The sequence below is a fragment of the Leucoraja erinacea genome, chromosome 37 (genome assembly GCF_028641065.1).
Source record: "Leucoraja erinacea ecotype New England chromosome 37, Leri_hhj_1, whole genome shotgun sequence".
Lineage (NCBI taxonomy): Eukaryota > Metazoa > Chordata > Chondrichthyes > Rajiformes > Rajidae > Leucoraja > Leucoraja erinaceus.
Genome location: NC_073413.1, coordinates 10,323,958 through 10,341,457, shown reverse-complemented (window position 1 = coordinate 10,341,457; position 17,500 = coordinate 10,323,958). Strand labels below are relative to the sequence as shown.

The 17,500-nt window shown below is 47.7% G+C and overlaps 2 protein-coding genes across 2 annotated transcripts; one reads left to right on the top strand and one right to left on the bottom strand.

Annotated features, from left to right (window-relative positions):
• Window positions 1-2,926: 2,926 nt before the first annotated feature.
• On the top strand, window positions 2,927-13,926 carry LOC129713944 (parvalbumin, muscle-like). The gene is made up of 5 exons (XM_055663359.1): window positions 2,927-3,000; window positions 7,696-7,764; window positions 10,277-10,409; window positions 12,349-12,458; window positions 13,716-13,926. Exons 2-5 carry the CDS (start codon window positions 7,704-7,706, stop codon window positions 13,742-13,744), a joined length of 333 nt encoding a protein of 110 aa, XP_055519334.1. The 5' UTR covers window positions 2,927-3,000; window positions 7,696-7,703; the 3' UTR covers window positions 13,745-13,926.
• A 429-nt stretch (window positions 13,927-14,355) lies between these two features.
• LOC129713737 (cytochrome P450 3A19-like) lies at window positions 14,356-16,894 on the bottom strand. Its single transcript, XM_055663002.1, has 3 exons — window positions 16,622-16,894; window positions 15,640-15,802; window positions 14,356-14,707 (listed from the first exon to the last, which is right to left on the bottom strand). The coding sequence occupies exons 1-3, from the start codon at window positions 16,816-16,818 to the stop codon at window positions 14,633-14,635; spliced, it is 435 nt and encodes a 144-aa protein (XP_055518977.1). The 5' UTR covers window positions 16,819-16,894; the 3' UTR covers window positions 14,356-14,632.
• Between the last annotated feature and the right edge of the window lie 606 nt (window positions 16,895-17,500).

Below are 17,500 nucleotides of genomic sequence, written 5' to 3'. Positions count from 1 at the left end.
TCAAGTGTCTCATCCCATAAAAATTAATCTCCTGGGGCTTATGTAGTCACCCGAGTCCCAGAGATTATATTACAGGCTGTAACCGACTCGTCTCGCAGTTATTCCATGCAAGACCCAACCAGATCATCATTTCATACACACAGTGCAGGATGAATTTCCTATGCAATTAGTGCACATCACCCAGAGTATCTATTAACGGGACCCGTTCACAAGTTTCTTATGAAGCTTATAACAAGACTTTCCTATTGAGTTCGTAAGTGATAGGAGCAGAATTAGGCCATTCGGCCCATCAAGTCATGGCTGATCTATCTCTCCCTCCTAACCCCATTCTCCTGCCTTCTCATAAGTCACAAGTCATAAGTGATAGGAGCAGAATTAGGCCATTCAGGCCCATCAAGTCATGGCTGGTCTATCTCTCCCTGTTAACCCCATTCATTTTCCTGCCTTCTCCCCATAACCTCTGCCACCCATACTGTGTTCAGCTACTGTGCACAGAGTAATGTGTTCAGTCCAGGACACCAGTGTTGTAGGCTTAGATGCTTGGAAAGGGTTCAGAGAAGATTTACAAGGATGTTGCCAGGATTGGAGGGTGTGAGCTACAGGGAGAGGTTGAGTAAGCTGAGACTCCATTCCATGGAGCGCAGGAGGATGAGGGATGATCTTATAGAGGTGTATAAAACCATGAGAGGAATAGATCGGGTAGACGCACAGAGTCTCTTGCCCAGAGTAGGTGAATCGAGGACCAGGGGACATAGGTTTAAAGTGAAGTGGGAAAAATTTAATAGGTGCGGAGAACTGCAGATGCTGGAAAAATCGAAGGTAGGCAAAAATGCTGGAGGAACTCAGCGGGTGAGGCAGCATCTATGGAGAGCAGGAACAGGCTACGTTTCGGCTGAGATACTCCAGTGTCAACTTCAACTGGAAGTACCTAGGCACATTTCACTTCACATAGCACATGGTAAAATCTGTGTAGTATATAAAAGGGCTGTGGTACTTTGGAAAGTTAGTTAGATATTGAGGTCTTTCCTTGGTAAACCAGCATCTGCAGTTCTGGATACGAGAGGTTTAATTTAGTTTAGAGATACAGAGCCTAAACAGGCCCTTCGGCCCACTGTGTCCGTACTGACCAGCGATCCCCGCACACTATTACTATCCTACACACACAGTGACAATTTACACTTGTGCCAAGCCAATGAACAAACCTGTACGTCTTTGGAAGGAAACTGAAGATCTCGGAGAAAACCCACACACGTCAATAGACAAAAGACAACAGGTGCAGGAGTAGGCCATTCGGCCCTTCGAGCCTGCACCGCCATTCAATGTGATTATGGCTGATCATCCCCAATCAGTACCCCGTTCCTGCCTTCGCCTCATATCCCTGACTCCGCTATCTTTAAGAGCCCTATCTAGCTCTCTCTTGAAAGCATCAAGAGAGAACCTGCCTCCACCGCCCTCTGTGAGGCAGAGAATTCCACAGACTCACCACTCCCTGTGAGAAAAAGTGTTTCCTCGTCTCCGTTCTAAATGGCTGACCCCTTATTCTTAAACTGTGTGTGTGTGTGTGTGGCCCCTGGTTCTGGACTCCCCCCAACATCAGGAACATGTTTCCTCTAGCGTGTCCCAGCCTTTAACGATCTTCAACAAAACCCAAACCCTCAACAACAGGTCACGGGGAGAACGTGCAAACTCCGTACAGACAGCACCCGTAGTCGGGATCGAACCCGGGTCTCTGACGCTGCGAGCGCTGTAAGGCGGCAACTTTGCCGCTGTGCCACAGTGACTGCCCCCTTTCCATTCACCCCCTGAGCCGGGATAAAGAGTGGCAGCAGCCAAGCACGCGATACCTGGCATATAATGACGGCATATAACCGATGCCAATTCAGCCGGCACGTGCCAGCACCACCACCAACAGCATCCACGTCCCCGCCAAGACTGGACGTTGCACTTGGGCCAAATCCTCTCATTGTTGTTCACCCTGATGTGAAAAATAAACAGTAATCCCTCTTTTCGGCGCCTTTAAAGGCAACATTTAAGAGCTTCCCTTTACTTATCTCAGTGGCATAAGTGTCCTTAAAAGGAGCTAATAGATCGATAGGTATTTAATCCACTCCTAAATTTATCAGCCCTTGTCACAGCCAAATGAAATCTAAATTAATCTTTCGTGTTGGGAGATCCCATATCATATGATATTCTTCCTTTCCCAATGCTAGATAGTTCAAACGAAAGGGGGGTGGGGAGGGGAGGGTGGAATGTTTCCTAGAGTTATGGACATTCCGTTATATAAAAGGCACCTTTTATTAGAACAGGTAGGGTTGGCCCTCAGCATAGGAGCGGATTTGAGCCACCCTTACGACATTCTGTGGGTCTGAAGAGGCAAGTTTGTGAAAGGGAACTCAAGTGGGAAAACAATCCTGGTGGTCTCCATTCGGGCTTTGCATTGCAGTGTTTGCAGTGTCTGGGTTTGAGGTAGGTTGGTGGGCAGGGTGAGGGGAGGCCCCCTTTGCCACTACGGTGGGAGATTGCAACCTTTACGTGGCCCGCCCTGTTTCGACGAATGCAATCAACCCTGCCGTGCACAATCAAACAAGATCAAACATCTATTCAGATTCAGATTCAGATTCAGATTCAATTTTAATTGTCATTGTCAGTGTACAGTACAGAGACAACGAAATGCATTTACAACTTTAGGCTGTGCGAGCTGCACACAACAAGAAGAAGAGACCCTCTTTGCCACGACGTCTTTGTGTTCAGGGCCGACATTAATATTTTCGGACGTGCAGCCGGCGATATTAATAGCCCGCTTTTGATTAGGGCAAAAGCGAATGTGATACAGACTTGATTCTCACCACCCGATCCTTCAGGAGGCAAGAAAGGGTTAATGGTTCCCAGAATAGACCGGGAGTGAAGTACATAAGGGTTGGTCGGGGCTGCGTTAGGCGTCACCCATTGCGCCTCCATCACCATCTCTTGATTCCTGCAGCCCGCCAGCCAAACACCAAGGTAAGTCTCTGGAAAGGGCTATTCCATATATCGACATTAGGAAGCCTTCGGAGAGCGGACGGGGGCTTTTGGAGTCAAGGGAGAGGATGTTTCCGCCAGTGGGAGAGTCCCGGACCAGCGGCTCATGAGAGCCACAGCCTCAGAATTAAAGGACACACCTTTAGGAAGGAGATGAGGAGGAATTTCTTTAGTCAGAGGGTGGTGAATCTGTGGGATTCATTGCCACAGACGGCTGCAGAGGCCAGGTCAGTGGAAAGGGAAACGAGAGATATAGATGGTGATGTAGAGAGTTAGAGTTAGATCTTCGGGCTAACGGAATCAAGGGATATGGGGAGAAGGCAGGAACGGGGTACTGATTGTGGATGATCAGCCATGATCATATTGAATGGCGGTGCTGGCTCGAAGGGCTGAATGGCTTGCTCCTGGCACCTATTGTCTATGTTTCTATGTTTCTTTATATTTAAGGCAGAGATAGATAGATTTTTGATTAGTGCGGGTGTCAGGGGTTGTGGGGAGAAGGCAGGAGAATGGGGTTAGGAGGGAGAGATAGACTTAGGAGGGAGAGAGTAGACTTGATGGGCCAAACGGCCTGATTCTGCTCCTAATGATCTAATGAGAGAAAGGGGAAAAGTCTTTGGTAGAGTGAGGAGAAGGGGGAGCTGTGAAGGGAAACATTCACCTTAGAGCATTTGGATGAAGTGATGGAGAAATGGAGTGAATGAGAAAGAGGGAGAAAAGAGGAAAGAATATGAGAGAGGAAGGAGATACATGAATAAGGAAGGTCAAGATACAATGGAAATATGTCTGAATAAACTAATAACAAAATTAGTACATGGGAGGCAAATATATCGAGCAAATTAGGCAGATTTCAGCATGAGCAGACTATAAATGAGAGGACATTATTTTTGAGGTAAAATGATTCAAAGATTTTCACTTCAGAAATTGACAAGAGGTGCCTTTCATTGTAGTGTGTGGGAAGGAACTGCAGGTGCTGGTTTAAACTGAAGGTAGATAGAAAAACGCTGGAGTAACTCAGCTGGGACAGGCAGCATCTCTGGAGAGAAGGAATGGGTGACTCTTCGGGTCGAGACCCTTCTTCAGACCGAGAGTCGGGGGTGAGGGAGACGAGAGATATAGAACAAATGAATAGAAACATAGAAAATAGGTGCAGGAAGAGGCCATTTGGCCCTTCGAGCCAGCACCGCCATTCATTGTGATCATGGCTGATCGTCCTCTATCAATAACCCGTGCCTGCCTTCTCCCCATATCCCTTGACTCCACTGGCCCCTAGAGCTATGAATGAAAGAAAAAGTAACATTGATAAAAGTGACAGGACATATGGGTTAGGTGAAAATGAGTTTCGGACAATGAGACTCAACAGGGTGACTTTGAGGTAGTATAATGGTTTGGGTGGGGGAGGGACGGAGAGAGAGAGGGGGTGCAAGGAGATACTTGAAGCTAGAGTAATCAATATTCACACCACTGGGCTGTAAGGTGCCGATTTAAATTTTTATTGGTGTATGCATCTCTTCTTCGAAGATATGTCTAATCAAACCCACCAACAAGCTTCATTGCAGGAACAATATCAGGAAGTACAAAGTTCAAATCAAAAGCCAGGACCGATCATTTTTGGTTAAAAAATTTGTTTTATTGTTTGTGAAACCAGATTAAGAATGGGATATTGGTTGATGGGAGAATTCAGGTAACTGCTCAGATCGGGTAGAGTCTCTTGCCCAGAGTAAGGGAATCGAGGACCAGAGGACACAGGTTCAAGGTGAAGGGGAATAGATTTAACAGGAACTTTTTCACACAAAGGGTGGTGGGTGTATGGAACGAGCTGCCAGAGGAGGTAGTTGAGGCAGGGACTATCCCAGGATTTAAGAAACAATTAGACAGGTACATGGATCGGACAGGTTTTGGAGGGATATGGACCAAACGCAGGCAGGTGGGACTAGTGTAGCTGGGACATGTTGGCCGGCGTGGGCAAGTTGGGCCGAAGGGCCTGTTTCCACACTGTATCACTCTATGACTCTAATTGCAAAGGAGAATTGTTTTAACAGTGTTGGAGTCTTTACAGTTTTCTAACTTTTATTTTTATGATATATAACCATATAACCATATAACAATTACAGCACAGAAACAGGCCATCTCGACCCTTCTAGTCCGTGCCGAACACATAATCTCCCCTAGTCCCATATACCTGCGCTCAGAGACCATAACCCTCCATTCCCTTCCCATCCATATAACTATCCAATTTATTTTTAAATGATAAAAACGAACCTGCCTCCGCCACCTTCACTGGAAGCTCATTCCACACAGCTACCACTCTCTGAGTAAAGAAGTTCCCCCTCATGTTACCCCTAAACTTCAGTCCCTTAATTCTGAAGTCATGTCCCCTTGTTTGAATCTTCCCTACTCTCAGTGGGGAAAGCTTTTCCACGTCAACTCTGTCTATCCCTCTCATCATTTTAAAAACCTCTATCAAGTCCCCCCTTAACCTTCTGCGCTCCAAAGAATAAAGCCCTATGCTGATATGCAGAATGGTAATCTTGAACTGAATGTCCATTTTGTGCTGTGTGTTGTTTTGGCCATCAATTGTAATGGGATGTGTTTAAGAAGGAATTGCAGATGCTGGAAAATCGAAGGTAGACAAAAATGCTGGAGAAACTCAGCGGGTGCAGCAGCATCTATGGAGCGAAGGAAATAGGCAACGTTTCGGGCCGAAACCCGGAAGGGTTTCGGCCCGAAACGTTGCCTATTTCCTTCAAGGGTTTTGGGCCGAAACCAAACTTCTTCAAATGTAATGGGAGATTATTTTTACATTGGCCACTGGGCAAGGTTCAATGACTAACTGCTTAATTTCTACAGCTGACATGAAATGGAAGGGACTGCTTACTGTGGGGCGCAGACTCAATGGGCCGAAGGGCCTGTTTCCGCGCTGTAACTCTAAACTAAACCCCTTTGAGCAATGCCCACCACCAAAATTATCATCCTTTATTATTCTAAAATCCAGAGGGTGTTCCTTAAGCCAGTCGGCAGCTGACAACCCTAAATACGATCCCAATTACAGCTCGCAGCCTCTCCCTTTCCGGGTAATGTCTTTATCATGTTTCAAAAGCCTTGATAACAGAATGCCTTCAGGACCTTTGTGCCTATTAGTGGCTATAAATACGTATTGGCTTCAGGAGATAGACACAGAGTGCTGGAGTAACTCAACAGGCCAGGCAGCATCTCGAGAGAAAAAGGAATAGGTGACGTTTCGGGTCGAGACCTTTCTTCAGATTGTAGTGCTTGTCTTGTTTCAGGTGTAGGAGAGAACTGCAGGTGCTGGTTTAAATCGAAGGTAGACACAAAGGGTGGGTCTGAAGAAGGGTCTCGACCCGAGACATATAACCATATAACAATTACAGCACTGAAACAGGCCATCTCGGCCCTACAAGTCCGTGCCGAACAACTTTTTTTCCCCTTAGTCCCACCTGCCTGCACTCATACCATAACCCTCCATTCCCTTCTCATCCATATGCCTATCCAATTTATTTTTAAATGATACCAATGAATCTGCCTCCACCACTTCCACTGGAAGCTCATTCCACACCGCTACCACTCTCTGAGTAAAGAAGTTCCCCCTCATGTTACCCCTAAACTTCTGTCCCTTAATTCTGAAGTCATGTCCTCTTGTTTGAATCTTCCCTATTCTCAAAGGGAAAAGCTTGTCCACATCAACTCTGTCTATCCCTCTCATCATTTTAAAGACCTCTATCAAGTCCCCCCTTAACCTTCTGCGCTCCAGAGAATAAATACCTAACTTATTCAACTTATCTCTGTAACTTAGTTGTTGAAACCCAGGACATCACCCATCACTTCTCATATGACAATATATATGTGTGTCAATATATATATATATATAGTGCCATATAATCATGTATAATTCTATTAATATGTATATAATATAACATAATTATATATGATAATATATACTATAAAATATATTTATCATTTATAATATAATATAATATGATCGATAATGTTTTATTATTAATGTTTAACATTTTATGTGTCATTCCTAACTGTCACTGTATGTCATGTTGTTACTTGTGGGCAGAGCACCAAGGCAAATTCCTTGTATGTGAATACTTGGCCAATAAACGTATTCATTCATAGGATATGATTATATCAATATATATATATATAATATAACATATAATTATACATGATACTATCTAATATAATGAATAATCAAAAATGTAATATAATTGAATGTATAATGATATAATTAATATAATATTTAAGAAGGAACTGCAGATGCTGGAAAAATTGAAGGTAGACAAAAATGCTGGAGAAACTCAGCATCTGCAGTTCTTTCTTAAATTAATATTAATATAATATATATTTTTCTCTTTGCGTACGGCTTGCACAGGCTAAAGTTGTCGGACAACTTGTTCTGTTTGATCTTAATTTTCTCTTTGCGTACGGCTTGCACAGGCTAAAGTTGTCGGTCAACTTGTTCTGTTTGATCTACACTGTTTGTGCACGTCGAGTTGATTGCATTAGTCGAAACAGGGCGGACCACGTGAAGGTTGCAATCTCCCACCCCATAGTATATAATAATATTAATATCCGGTTTAAATCCGATATTAATCTGATATTTATCCTGTACTTTAAATAATTTCCGATATTAATCCTGTGCTTCAACAGCCTGCAAGATGCTGATGACAGATGTACTTGCCGCTGAAGACATCAAAAATGCTCTCAAAGCTTTCCACGGTGAGTTCCGCTGGTGATTCATTGATCCAAGGGAGGTGGCCGTAACAGGCAGGGAGAGATCGACAACATCTCATGGCAGGCCACACCTGTGCAGGAATAGATAACAGAGTTATCCTTGGAGCGCAGGAGGATGAGGGGCGACCTCTTAGAGCTGTACCAGAGGAATAGATCGGGTAGAGTCTTTTCCCCAGAGTAGCGGGATCAGGAACCAAGGGACTTAGGTTCAAGGTGAGGGGGAAAGATTTAATAGGAAACTGAGGGGTAACTTTTTCACACAGAGGGTGGTGGGTGTATGGAACGAGCTGCCAGAGGAGGTAGTTTGAGGCAGGGACTATCGCAACGTTTAAGAAACAGTCAGACAGGTACATGGATAGGACAGGTTTGGAGGGATTTTGGGCCAAATGCAGGCAGGTGGGACTAGTGCAGGTGGGCAAGTTGGGCTGATGGACCTGCTCCACTCGCTGACTATTGCATTGGCACATGGATATGCAGGGAAAGAAGGGATAAAATAATAATAATAATAATAATAATAACTTTATTTATAAAGCACTTTAAACAACTGCAGTTGCCACAAAGTGCTGTACATGAGAACTCATGGACAAGAAGTTATTACGAACCATTAAAAACCGTAAAACACAGGACTATAAAACAGTAAAAATTAAAAGACATTAAAAGCACTAAAAACAGGAGCAATGTCTCAGCCAGTGTCGAAAGCCAGAGAATAAAAATGAGTTTTTAGGGTGGATTTGAAGAAGGACAGTGAAGGGGCCTGTCTGGTGTGCAGCGGCAAGGTGTTCCAGAGTGCCGGAGCAGCAACAGAAAAGGCTCTATCCCCTCTGAGCTTCCGACTAGACCTTGGTACCTCAAGGAGCAGCTGATCAGCTGATCTGAGGCACCAGGCAGGAGCGTATGGGTGGAGCAGCGCAGAGAGGTAAGGCGGGGCGAGCCCATTCAATGATTTAAAAACAAATAAAATAATTTTTAAAATGAACTCGAAAGTGCACTATGGATTATGTGCATGTGTGGGAAGGAACTGCAGATGCTGGTTTACACTGAAGATAGGCACAAAATGCTGGAGTAACTCAGCGGGATGGACAGCATCTCTGGAGCGAAGGGATGTGTGACATTTCGGGTCAGACGGAGGGTCTCGACCAGAAACGTCACCCATCCCTTCCCTCCTGAGATGCTGCCTGTCCCGCTGAGTTACTCCAGCGTTCTGTGTCCATCTTGGATGAGGCGCATGCTGGTCTTGGCATCACGTTTGCCGCCAACATTGTGGGCCGAATGGCCCGTTCCCGCGCTGTACTGTTCTACGCGTAGGAAAGAACCGCAGAGGCTGGTTTAAACCGAAGGTAGGCACAAAAAGCTGGAGTAACTCAGCGGGACAGGCGGCATCTCTGGAGAGAAGGAATGGGAGACATTTCGGGTCGAGACCCTTCTTCAGACACTTTGCAGTCCGACATCCCTCTCTCCAGAGATGCTGCCTGTCCCGCTGAGATAAGGCCCTGTCCCACTTGGTCGATTTTTTTCGGCGACTGTCGGCATCATTGACTGATGTATCAGGTCACCGAACATTTTTTTTTCGCCAGCCGGAAAAGTTCAAAATCTTATGGCGACATTCATATGATGCTGGCAGTCGCCGAAAAAAATCGCCAAGTGGAACAGATTCAGATTCAGATTCAGATTCAATTTTAATTGTCATTGTCAGTGTACAGTACAGAGACAACGAAATGCATTTAGCATCTCCCTGGAAGAGCGACATAGCAAACGATTTGAATAAATAATAATAAGTGCAGAGAAGGTTCACCAGACTGATTCCTGGGATGTCAGGACGGTCTTATGAAGAAAGACTGGATAGACTTGGTTTGTACTCTCTAGAATTTAGAAGATTGAGAGGGGATCTTATAGAAACTTACAAAATTCTTAAGGGGTTGGACAGGCTAGATGCAGGAAGATTGCTTCCCATGTTGGGGAAGTCCAGGACAAGGGGTCACAGCTTAAGGATAAGGGGGATATCCTTTAAAACCGAGATGAGAAGAACTTTTTTCACACAGAGAGTGGTGAATCTCTGGAACTCTCTGCCACAGAGGGTAGTTGAGGCCACAGTTCATTGGCTATATTTAAGAGGGAGTTAGATGTGGCCCTTGTGGCTAAGGGGATCAGGGGGTATGGAGAGAAGGCAGGTACGGGATACTGAGTTGGATGATCAGCCATGATCATATTGAATGGCGAATGGTGCAGGCTCGAAGGGCCGAATGGCCTACTCCTGCACCTAATTTCTATGTTTCTATGTTTCTAAGTGTCCGGGGGGGGGGGTGGTGATTGGCAGTCACCGAGGTACGTTGTTGAGTAGAGTGACAGCCGCCGGGAAAGAAGCTGTTCCTCGAGCTGCTGGTTCGGCAACGGAGAGACCCTTTACTCAGACAGGCCCTTTACTCCAGCATTCTCTATGTTGTATCTTGTTGGTTGGTGTGGGTATTTGCTTGACGATGCCACCTCTCTACCTGCCCAGATCCCGGAAGCTTCAACCACAAGAAGTTCTTCGAGATGGTCGGTTTGAAGAAGAAGACTGAAAAGGAGATGGAACAAGTCTTCCATATTCTCGACCAAGATCGGAGTGGCTTCATTGAAGAGGAAGAGCTCAAGTAAGATCCAACTGCACAAGACACACAACTGGAGCATGGGGCTCAGGGTATGGAGTCTTTAAGCATTTCCGGGTGGGATGCATCACAGCACGGTTTGGGAACAGCTGCATCCAAGACCGTGAGAGACCGCAGGGAATTGGGAATTGGTCTTTGGACTTCACAGACATTGTGGGCCGAAGCTGTACTGTTTCATAGAAACATAGAAAATAGAAAATAGGTGCAGGAGTAAAGGCCATTCGGCCCTTCGAGCCTGCACCGCCATTCAATATGATCATGGCTGATCATCCAACTCAGTATCCCATCCTTGCCTTCTCTCCATACCCCCTGATCCCTTTAGCCACAAGGGCCACATCTAACTCCCTCTTAAATATAGCCAATGAACTGTGTGGCCTCAACTACCTTCTGTGGCAGAGAATTCCACAGATTCGCCACTCTCAGTGTGAATTTCTTTTTTCTCATCTCGGTCCTAAAAGATTTCCCCCTTATCCTTTTCTCATCTCGGTCTTAAAAGATTTCCCCCTTATCCTTTTCTCATCTCGGTCCTAAAAGATTTCCCCCTTATCCTTTTCTCATCTCGGTCCTAAAAGATTTCCCCCTTATCCTTAAACTGTGTGACCCCTTGTTCTGGACTTCCCCAACATCGGGAACAATCTTCCTGCATCTAACCTGTCCAACCCCTTAAGAATTTTGTAAGCTTCTATAAGATCCCCCCTCAATCTTCTAAATTCTACCGAATACAAGCCGAGTCTATCCAGTCTTTCTTCATATGAAAGTCCTGCCATCCCAGGAATCAGTCTGGTGAACCTTCTCTGTACTCCCTCTATGGCAAGAATGTCTTTCCTCAGATTAGGAGGCAGTTTCCATGTGTAGGAAGGAACTGCGGACGCACCAAAGATAGACACAAAACGCTGGAGTAACTCAGCGGGACGGGCAGCATCTCTGGAGAGAAGGAATGGGTGACGTTTTGGGTCGGAATTGTGGACCCAGGCAGCCCAGACCATCACACACACACACAAACCAACCTCCGTTCCATCAACTCCATCTACATCTCACGCTGCCTCGGCAAGGCCAGCAGCATCATCAAGGACCAGTCTCACCCCGGCCACTCCCTCTTCTCCCCTCTCCCTTCAGGCAAATGGCACAGAAGAGTGAAAACGCACACCTCCAGATTCAGGGACAGTTTCTTCCCAGCTGTTATCAGGCAACTGAACCATCCTACCACAACCAGAGAGCGGTCCTGAACTACTATCTACCTCATTGGTGACCCTCGGACTATCCTTGATCGGACTTTGCTGGCTTTACCTTGCACTAAACATTATTCACATTATTCCCTTTATCATGTTTCTGTACACAGTGGATTTGTACACAGTTGTAAACTTAAGACACTAAACTTAACTAATCTAAAACTTGAAACTAAAGATAGATACAAAACGCTGGAGTAACTCAGCGGGTCAGGCATCATCTCTGGAGGAAAGGAATAGGTGATGTTTCGGGTCAAGAACTTCTTCTGCATGTTGGAGAGGAGAGCATTTCTCCGGGCAGCACGGTGGCACAGCGGGTAGAGCTACTGCCTCACAGCGCCAGACACCCAGGTTCGATCCCGACCACGGGTGCTGTCTGTACGGAGTTTGCACGTTCTCCCCGTGACCTGCGTGGGCTTTCCACGGGGTGCTCTGGTTTCCTCCCGCACTCCAAAGACGCGCATGTTTGTGGGTTAATTGGCTTCTGTGCAGGGACCGCTGGTCGGATTGGACTGGGTGGGCCAAATGGCCTGTTTCCGCGCTGAAGAAGGGTCCTCGACATGAAACGTCACCCATTCCTTCTCCCCAGAGATGCTGCCTGTCCCGCTGAGTTACTCCAGCATTTTTGGGGCGATCCTTGGTGTAAACCAGCATCTGCAGTTCCTTCCTGAAATATATTATCATTCCCCTTTCCACAGATCTTTACTAAAGAGCTTTGCAGCGGAGGGCCGGGACCTATCTCCCAGTGAAACCAAATTAATACTCGATGCTGGAGACGAGGATCACGATGGCAAGATCGGGAAATCAGGTTTGTGTATTTTTAAGGTGGACAAAAATACTGGGGAAACTCAGCGGGTGAGGCAGCATCTATGGAGCGAAGGAATAGGTGACGTTTCGAGTCAGACTGATGTGGGGATAGGGGGAGGGGGAGGGCGGGAAGAAGAAAGGAAGAGGCGGAGACAGTGGGCCGTGGGGGAGCTGGGAAGGGGAGGGGAAGGAGGGAGAAAGCAGGGACTACCTGAAATTGGAGAAGTCAATGTTCGTACCGCTGGGGTGTAAACTACCCAAGCGGAACATGAGGTGCTGCTCCTCCAATTTGCGCTGGGACTCACTCTGGCCATGGAGGAGGCCCAGGACAGAAAGGTTGGATTCGGAATGAGAGTGTCTTTTTAGTTTAATTTAGTTTAGTTTAGAGATATAGGGTGGAAACAGGCCCTTCAGCCCACCGAGTCCACGCCGACCAACATGTCCCAGCTACACTGGTCCCACCTGCCCGCGTTTGGTCCATATCCCTCCAAACCTGTCCTATCCATGTTCTTGTCTAACTGTTTCTTTAACGTTGGGATAGTCCCAGCCTCAACTACCTCCTCTGGCAGCTCGTTCCATACACCCACCACCCTTTGTGTGGAAAAGTTACCCCTTAGATTCCTATTAAATCTTTTCCCCCTTCACCTTAAACCTATGTCCTCTGGTCCTCGACTCCCCCACTCTGGGCAAGAGACTCTGTGTGCATCTAACATTGTCACAGGTGGCAATAGTTCATTCATCCGTTCATTCATTCATTCATTCTTCTGACCATTCACCGTGACGACTTACTCCGTTTTAGAATTTAGAAGATTGAGGGGGGATCTTATAGAAACTTACAACATTCTTAAGGGGTTGGACAGGCTAGATGCAGGAAGATTGTTCCCGATGTTGGGGAAGTCCAGAACAAGGGGTCACACAGTTTAAGGATAAGGGGGAGGAAATCTTTTAGGACCAAGATGAGAATTTTTTTTTCACACACAGAGAGTGGTGAATCTGTGGAATTCTCTGCCACAGAAGGTAGTTGAGGCCACACAGTTCATTGGCTATATTTAAGAGGGAGTTAAAGGGATGTGGCTAAAGGGATCAGGGGGTATGGAGAGAAGGTAGGGATGGGATACTGAGTTGGATGATCAGCCATGATCCTATTGAATGGCGAATGGTGCAGGATCGAAGGGCCGAATGGCCTCTACTCCTGCACTGATTGTCTATGTTTCTATGTTTCTATGTTTTCTCACCTCTGTTCTTCCCCCTTCTGTAGAGTTTACCAAACTAGTGCAGCAATCGTGAAGGACCTGACCCAGCCCAACCGTTCTCCCCCCGCCAGCACCTGATCAGGAAGGGCGGGCCCCACCGGGGAACACTGCAGTCAATGCCATGCCCGTCACAAGCTCCTTCTATTTATTTGTACATTTTATACTCCTGTTTGTGCCACAAGATGCTGTCAAACAAATAAATGTCAAAGGACAAAACGGCCTCTGCGATGTTTAGTTTAAGGAGGAACTGCAGATGCTGGGAAATCGAAGGTCGACAAAAAATGCTGGAGAAACTCAGCGGGTGCAGCAGCATCTATGGAGTGAAGGAAATAGGCAATGTTTCGGGCCGAAACCCGGAAGGGTTTCGGCCCGAAACGTTGCCTATTTCCTATAGTGGAGATTGTTCAACTCTTTGCATGGAGCGAAGGAAATAGGCAACGTTTCGGGTCTTGACCCGATCTATTCCTCTCGTTATTCTTTGTACACCTGTATAAGATCACCCCTCATCCTCCTGCGCTCCAGGGAATAGAGACCCAGCCTACTCAACCTCTCCCTGTAGCTCACACCCTCTAGTTTTGGCAACTTCCTGGGAGACCCAAAAAGGCGAAAAGGGACTAATTGTGAATAACTTTTTATTTTTTTTAATTTATTTATTGTGAGTAGGTTATAGGAATTAATTGGAGCAGTCCACAGCAATTTGTGGGAATCTATTGATTCTCATGTTCTTTTGCTGAAGGTTTTTCTCCGAGATCCATGGACGTTGAGACTGATGGAGATGACCATGCAGCCATCCATCTTCTGGGTCATCGGCTTTCTTGTAAAAGCTGCTGACTGGGAAATCTCTTCCCCCCCCCCCCCATCTCGCCATTGTAGATGAAAGAACGACAAGGGAGACACAGGGTAGGGCAGATTTCTCCGTGGTCTATGGCAGCTCCACCTGGAGAGAGATGGGCTCCTTGGATCTGGTGGAGCCCATTGTGGCAATCTCAATGCAGATCTACGGAGGGAGAGAGGGAGAGGGAGAGAGGGGAGAGGGAGAGGGGAGAGAGATGGAGAGGGAGGGAGAGAGAGGGGGAGAACAAGAGAGGGAGAGGGAGAGAGTGAGTGAGGAGGGGGGGGTAAGAGAGAGAGGGGCAAAAGATAGAGGGAGAGACAGAAAGAGACATAGAGGGAGAGAGGGAGAGGAGGGGGGGAGAGAGGGGGAGGGCGGAGAGAGGAGGGAGAGGGGAGAGGGGAGGAGGAAGGGGCGAGAGAGGAGAAGGGAGAGAGGGGGGAGGGGAAGAGAGGGGGAGGAGGGGGGGGGGGAGGGAGGAGGAGGGAGAGGGGAGAGCGAGGCAGGGGGGTGAGGGGGGAGAGGGGCAGAGAAGAGGAGGGAGGGAGGGAGAGGGGGGAGAGAGAAGGGAGAGAGAGAATGGAGAGGGATAGAGGGAGAGAGAAGGAGAGGAGAGGAGAGATTTGGTGAAAAGGAGAGAGTGAGAGAGGGAGGGAGGGAGAGGGAGAGAGAGAGGGGAGTGGGGGAGGGAGAGGGGGGAGAGGGGGAGAGGGAGGAGGGGAGAGGGAGAGAGAGGGGGGGAGAGAGGGTAGAGAGAGGGTAGAGAGATTTGTTTAATATGGCAGTTTAGCTTAATGTAATTCAATTTTGATTTACAGCATGGAAACAGGCCCTTCAGCCCACTGATTCCATGCTGGCCATCGAGGACCCGTCACACGAGTGCTGCGTTATCCCACCATCGGCAAGTCGTGGGGCCATTCGGCCCGTCGAGTCTTGTGGCCATTCTATCAGGCCCTGCCTTCTGCTACCCACTGCCCCTCTTGCGTGTCTTCGGGGTGATGATGCCAGACGCTCCCCCCCCCTCTCCCTCCCCTCCCCCCCCCCCCCCCCCCACCCCCGCGTTCTGCTCTGCTCTGCGTGTCGCCATGGATACTCACCGGGGTCTGAGCGCACCGGGCGAATGTGTAGGCTTTGACCACGAGAGCCAGGGCGACCTTCACCAGCATGATGCTGACCTCACTCCCCACTGTGGCCAGAGGTCGGAGGCCAAAGGGCAGGAAGCAGTGGGGGTCACGGGCAACTTCCTCCGTGCTGGTGAACCTACCCACATGGAATAAACGTCAATCTACGGGCTGGCAGCGCAGCGCGGCGTAGCACGTGGCCTCAACAGCCTCACAGTAAAAGTACCTTCAGGTCAGCTCGACATAGACTACAAGACCAAACCCAAACCCAAACCAATTAGGAGCAGACAAGGGCATTCGATCCAATTTGTGATCCCAGCTACAAAGACAGATGTGTACAGCAATTCGTTCTTCCCCCGCACAATTAAAGCATGGAATAATCTCCACCCAACTATAGTTACCCAACCAGACACAACTAAATATAAAGTAGCTCTTTCTTCCCAATAACCCTTTCTGGCTTAAGTCCTCCCTCCACCACCTCCACAGTTTAAATTCCATTTGGAATATTTAGATCAGATTAGTTTAGTTTAGTTTAGAGATACAGCGCGGAAACAGGCCCCTCGGCCCATCGAATCTGCGTTGACCAGCGATCCCCGCACATTAAAGGGCCTGTCCCACTTGGGCGTCAATAGCGCGTGATTTACGCAACATCATTTACGTGTCACGACAGATTTACGTCACGCCGTGCAGGTGATGTGCGCATGGTGCGCTTTACGCGTGACTGGTGCGTGGTGACGTGGGCAGTGACGCGCCATCGTGCGCGGCGACCCAGGATTTTGGGATCTACAAAATCTTCGTGACACGCAAATTACACCCAAGTGGGACAGCCCCTTAACACTATCTTACACACACTAGGAACAATTGACACATGCACCAAGCCAATTAACCCACTAACCCATAAGTCTTGCTATGGGCGCCAGGCACGACTAGATTACCAAAATGGCGGGCTCCTGGTTACCTGAGTGGGTTAAATTGGCACGGTCGGTCCCAGAATTCCCGGCTATGATGCATGACCCAGATGGGAACGACCACCCGGATCCCTCTGGGAATCTTCACGTGGCACGCCACGGTAGACCGCGTGCACGCCGCCTGCACCCACACCCGCGGCGGGAACAGTCTCAGCGTCTCCTTCACCACCAGGCCCAGGTATTCCATCCCCGCCAAACCCTCGTAGGTCAAACCCTGTCGTTGGAGGAATCACAAAGACCAGTGATGAGTATCGCTGACATCAGGACAACGGGTTACACCGAAGATTGGAGTCGGAGAGATAAGCCGGAGTAACTCAGGGCTAGAATGGGCTTGATGGGTCGAATAGCCTAAATCTGCTCAGTCATCGAGTCCTAGTGATACAGCATGGAAACAGGCCCTTCAGCCCAACTTACCCACACCGTCCCATTTACACTAGTCCCACCTGCCCTTGCTTGGTCCATATCCCTCCAAACTTGTCCTATCTATGTACCTGCCTAACTGTCTCTTAAACAGTGGGATAGTCCTAGCCTCAACTACCTCCTCTGGCAGCTCGTTCCATACACCCATCACCCTCTGTGAGAAAAAGATGCCCCTCAGATTCCTATTAAATCTTTTCCCCTTCACCTTGAACCTTATGTCCTCTGGTCCACGATTCCCTTACTCTTGGCAAGAAACTCTGTGCATCTCCCCGATCTATTCCGCTCATGATTTTGTACACCTCTATAAGATCACCCCTCATCCTCTTGCGCTCCAAGGAATAGAGACCCAGCCTGCTCAACCTCTCCCTGTAGCTCACACCCTCTAGTCCTGGCAACATCCTCGTAAATATACTCTGAACCCTTTCACGCCTGACAATGTCTCTCCTATA

Coding starts and splice junctions, on each gene's coding strand:
- LOC129713944 (XM_055663359.1), top strand. CDS start 7,704: ATGCTGATGACAGATGTACTTGCCGCTGAAGACATCAAAAATGCTCTC. Junction 7,765..10,276: donor TGCTCTCAAAGCTTTCCACG/GTGAGTTCCGCT, acceptor CTACCTGCCCAG/ATCCCGGAAGCTTCAACCAC. Junction 10,410..12,348: donor ATTGAAGAGGAAGAGCTCAA/GTAAGATCCAAC, acceptor CCCTTTCCACAG/ATCTTTACTAAAGAGCTTTG.
- LOC129713737 (XM_055663002.1), bottom strand. CDS start 16,818: ATGGAATACCTGGGCCTGGTGGTGAAGGAGACGCTGAGACTGTTCCCG. Junction 15,803..16,621: donor TGCCAATTTAACCCACTCAG/GTAACCAGGAGC, acceptor CCATGTGGGTAG/GTTCACCAGCACGGAGGAAG. Junction 14,708..15,639: donor CCCGGTGCGCTCAGACCCCG/GTGAGTATCCAT, acceptor CTCCCTCCGTAG/ATCTGCATTGAGATTGCCAC.